At 37.2% G+C, this 4,659-nt stretch overlaps 1 protein-coding gene across 1 annotated transcript; it reads left to right on the plus strand.

Moving 5' to 3' along the window:
• Positions 1-2,320: 2,320 nt before the first annotated feature.
• LOC112090743 lies at positions 2,321-2,833 on the plus strand. The gene is made up of 2 exons (XM_024162779.1): positions 2,321-2,689; positions 2,801-2,833. Exons 1-2 carry the CDS (start codon positions 2,321-2,323, stop codon positions 2,831-2,833), a joined length of 402 nt encoding a protein of 133 aa, XP_024018547.1.
• The last annotated feature ends 1,826 nt before the right edge of the window (positions 2,834-4,659 follow it).

Here is a 4,659-nt window from a genome sequence, read left to right on the forward strand (position 1 = left end):
AAAAAAAACCAATCCCGAAGCAGAAAACGTAAAGAAAAAATAAAACAAAAAATAATTCACTTATAAAAAGAGGCAAACCTAGAAGAAATAAAAACATGGGTAAGGCAATGACAAGACCCAGAGCAATTCAGGAATTCCATAAAAAGATTTTACCTTTAGATTGTCGTCCCATGTTTTGAAACTTAAGATTTATGTTACATAATTTAGTGGAGAGTATTCTAGAAAAAAGAAAAATAATCTGGTAGTTTTTTCCCCCTCTTTTCTAACACACCTTTAAATATTGTCTTACTGAAGGTACAAAATAATCTATAGTCTGCCTTTTCAAACACAAATTACATTTTCTTTGAAATGTACAAGTTGCTGTTTGAATATTCAATGTTGAGCAATAACAATTGGAAAAGCTCTCGATATCCTTTTTTTTTTTTAAATGGAACAATCAATTTTGGAAATGGCCTTGGCTCTAGTAATATAAATGGTTTATACATGTTTTAGGAGGCTAAATGTTTTTTTTTTTTCAGGTGATTTTTTTTAATCTGATGTAGGTTATTGAAAAAGAGAGGCTATTAAGCAATCGTCTGTCAAAAGAAGAAAATAACGGATCCTTAATTCAATGTTGAGCTTATATGTGAATAATTATTTATTGCGGACTATCATATAAGGTAATTAAGCCCAATTAAAAATGATCTACTAAGGTTTGGGTATTTTAGACTTTAACGTATATAGACTTAAGGGTAATTTCTATTTTTATGATGGGCTAAAATAGGAATATCTATTTTTATGATGGGCTAAAATAGAAATATCAAAAGATAACAAGGAAGTTATCTATATATATAGCAGTTATGGTCCCCAGATCGCACGTTACATTCTATTCCTTCTGACATCCCATCACCAGAGAGAGGACATAGAGAAAGTTAAAGGGTTCTCTAAGAAAACGTGTTGATCTGGAAGACAAACTGCACGACTCCAGAGAGAAATCAGTCAATATGGATTCAGGTACGTTTCCGCTTACAGATTTATTAATTCTTGATGATCTAACATGAATGTTCTTGGCTTTTGGGTGATGGTTTTTACCAAATCATTGATTTCTAACAAGTGGTATCAAAGTCTCTTCATGTTAAATCATTGAGATTACGGATTATTTTTGTTCTATGGTTGTTGAATTGAGAACAAAAATCTGGTTGTTCTTCTTTGGTTATTTTTCAATACTCTCGGGCTATTTTGGGCTAGTTCTTTAACCCAATACAGAAATTTGGGGCCAACGGCAATCCTTCTGCCACCGGTGATGTAGGCTCCAGGCACGGCTTTTTGGCCTCGCCGGCAAGGACAGCCACGGCCTGTGGCCGTGGCATAATGGAGAAAAGAGGCTGCCTCCTAAGGAAAAAAAAGAAAAAAAGGATCTTTTGCATATCTGGATATACTGGCGCAGCCGTTGGGCTGCGCTGGAGAAGAAAAGCCACGGTCGTTTGGCTGAGGCTTCTGCAACTGGCAACCGTTTGGCCGCCAATTCACCTAAGGGTCGAACAGACCCCTAGGGTTTGAGATGCACATGCCTAATTGGGCCCGTGACAAGAGAGTAAGCTCCGGGCTTGGCCCGCAGCTATTTAAAAAAATTGAAAGGTCCTTCGGGCCTTTAGGAATGGGCCCGTGACCCACAAAATTAATGAGATGGTGCTGGTTGAGGATTCAACCCAACCCGGTGCAGCCCCTGACCAGTCAATTGTTGACCTTTGTCTTTGACTTTTTTTGTCATTTTGGTACAATTTTAAATTCAGATATTGGTATGGTTATATATATTTTGAGATGAATTAATTGAAGCAACATGTCGCCAAAGTGACCTCTCTTGTGGAAATTAATTTGTTTTTGAATATAAACGGGTGTGTATATGTAACTTATGTGAATATTGATCGGCCCAAAGGAAAGTCAATATTTAACAGAATTGCATGTGCACCTGTGGTAATAAATGCGTGATGATTATTCAGTTTTACATGTGAACAATAAATTGGCCTAAAGGAAGATTTATTGTTTGGCGTGTTCTTATTATCAGTGTTTGATTACTACACCAAGATATCACTTACAAGTTAATATTTTTTCCAAAGATGAAATGTTAATGGACTGCCCGATATCTTGAGATAGGGTTTACCTTTATTTGAATTTAATTTTTGTTTTGGGACTTATGTGAGCTTGTTTTGTTTGTTTGTTTGTTGTTCTCTGTTTAGCTATGATTCCTGCTAATATTACTACCAACATCAACTCTATGCATATGCTACATGGCTCTAATTTTAAGTTATGGCAAGAGAACCTCTTGATAGTTCTCGGAGTCATGGATCTGGACCTTGCGTTAAGGGTTGATTTTCCTCCACCTCTTACGGATAAGAGTACCTCTGATGAAAAGAAAGATATTGAAAGGTGGGAGAAATCAAATCGCATGTCTATGATGATCATGAAGAAGGCCATTCCAGAAGCATTCAGGGGCACAATGTCTGATAAGATTACTACGGCTAAGGAGTTCCTTGCGGACATTGAAAAAAGGTTTCTGAAGAACGAAAAGGTTGAAATAGGTACGCTCTTGACAAGTCTAATTTCAATGAGGAATAGGGGCAAAGGCAATATTAAGGAGTACATCCTAGAGATGTCTCATCTTGCTTCAAAGTGGAAAGGACTTAAGCTTGAACTCTCTGAGGACTTGCTGGTGCATCTAGTTCTGATATTTCTTCCGACATAGTTTAGCCAGTTTAAGGTGAGCTACAACTGTCAGAAAGAGACTTGGTCTCTGAATAAGCTCATCTCACACTATGTTCAGGAAGAGGAAAGGCTAAAGCAAGATAAGGCATAGAGTGCTCACCTAGCCTCAACCTCTAAGGGCAAGGACAAGGAAAACAAATGGAAGAAGGATAAGAAAGCTGCAGATACGGAACCTCAAAAGAAATAAGTAAAAGAAACTGGTTTAACCAGAAGGTACTAGTTGTTTCTTCTGTGGAGTTAAAAAGCATAAGAAGAAGTATTGCACGCTTTTTAATTTAGTTTATTATGAGGTTAATTTAACTTTAGTACCTAGACACACGTGATGGATAGATTCTGGTGTAACAACTCACATCAGTGTGTTTATGCAGGGTTGCCTGAGTTGCCAAAAGCCAAGTGATGGTGAAAGATACATCTATGAGGGCGATGGCAAGATGGTTCAAGTTGAAGCAATAGGAACATTTAGATTATTATTAAAGACTGGATTTTATTTGGATCTTAATGAGACATTTATTGTACCGTCTTTTAGACGAAATTTGATTTATATTTTTACTTTGGACAAATCAGTCTATTCTTGTTTATTTGGGAATGGAAAATTTAGTTTGTTTCATGATTCAAAATTGGTTGGAACCAGTTCTTTATCAGGTTATGATAATCTATATTTGATTGATACAATTGCTTCATTTAGTGAATCCCTGCAATTAAGTACACGAGGCATAAAGAGAAAATTAACCAGTGAGAATTCAGTTGCGTTATGGCACAAGAGGTTAGGTCATATATCCTGACGGAGAATAAAGAGACTTATGTCAGATGAAATTCTAGACCCCTTAAATTTCACAGATTTTGATGTTTGTGTTAAATGTATAAAGGGGAAACAAATCAATAAAAGGAGATTTGAAGCCAACAAGACTTTGGACATCTTAGTACTTATACATACGGACATTTGTGGGCCATTCCCTATGGTTGCTTGGAATGATCAACAATATTTTATAACGTTCATAGACAATTTTTCTAGATATGGCTACATATATCTCATACATGAAAAGTCACAGTCGCTGGATGTGTTCAAAAAATTATAAGGCTAAAGTTGAGAACCAACTCAACAAAAGAATCAAAAGCGTCAGATCTGACTATGGTGGTGAGTACTATGGTAGATATGACGGTTCAGGTGAACAACGTCCAGGACCGTTTGCTAAGGTCCTAGAGGAATGTGGTATCATCCCATAATACACTATGTCGGGTTCGTCCACTATGAATGGTGTCACTGAAAGACGAAACATGACGCTTAAGGACATGGTGAGGAGTATGATTTATCATTCTACTTTACCAGAATCACTCTGGGGAGAAGCGCTTAAGACTGTAGCATATATCCTTAACAGGGTTCCAACTAAAGCGACTGCCAAAACCCCTTACGAACTTTGGATAGGCAAGAAGCCTAGTTTAAAACACTTCCATGTTTGGGGATGTCCAGTTGAGACAAGGCCTTATAGGTCTAATGAAAAGAAACTGGACTCAAGGACAGTTAGTTGCTATTTTATTGGATACTCTGAAAGATTGAAGGGGTACGAGTTCTATGATCCCACGACTAAGTCATTTTTGAGTCAGGAAATGCCTGGTTCTTTGAACATGTCAAGTTTATGAGGGGAAATACAGTTAGGGACTTTGTCTTCGAAGAGAAATATGTTGATATTCCCATAGGTGCTATTGGCATTGATCATGATCTCATTCCTGACCTTGTTTAAGACACAACAAATCAAGACAATGTCAAAGAACCTCCCGTACAAGAAATTGTTGCAGAAGAACAAACTCTGCCACCTCAAGAACCTATGCCATTAAGGAGGTCCACTAGAGAAACGAGAAGTGCAGTTCCAAATGACTACATTGTAGTTCTCCAAGAACATGAGGTAGACATTGGAGTGA

Source organism: Morus notabilis, unplaced genomic scaffold, assembly GCF_000414095.1.
Source record: "Morus notabilis unplaced genomic scaffold, ASM41409v2 Scaffold154, whole genome shotgun sequence".
In the NCBI taxonomy this organism is placed as follows: Eukaryota; Viridiplantae; Streptophyta; class Magnoliopsida; order Rosales; family Moraceae; genus Morus; species Morus notabilis.

What these genes read in the sequence shown, in the direction of transcription:
- LOC112090743 (XM_024162779.1), top strand. Translation starts at nt 2,321, where the DNA reads ATGGATCTGGACCTTGCGTTAAGGGTTGATTTTCCTCCACCTCTTACG. An exon ending in AACTCTCTGAGGACTTGCTG is followed by an intron (nt 2,690 to 2,800) that starts GTGCATCTAGTT and finishes CACTATGTTCAG; the next exon opens with GAAGAGGAAAGGCTAAAGCA.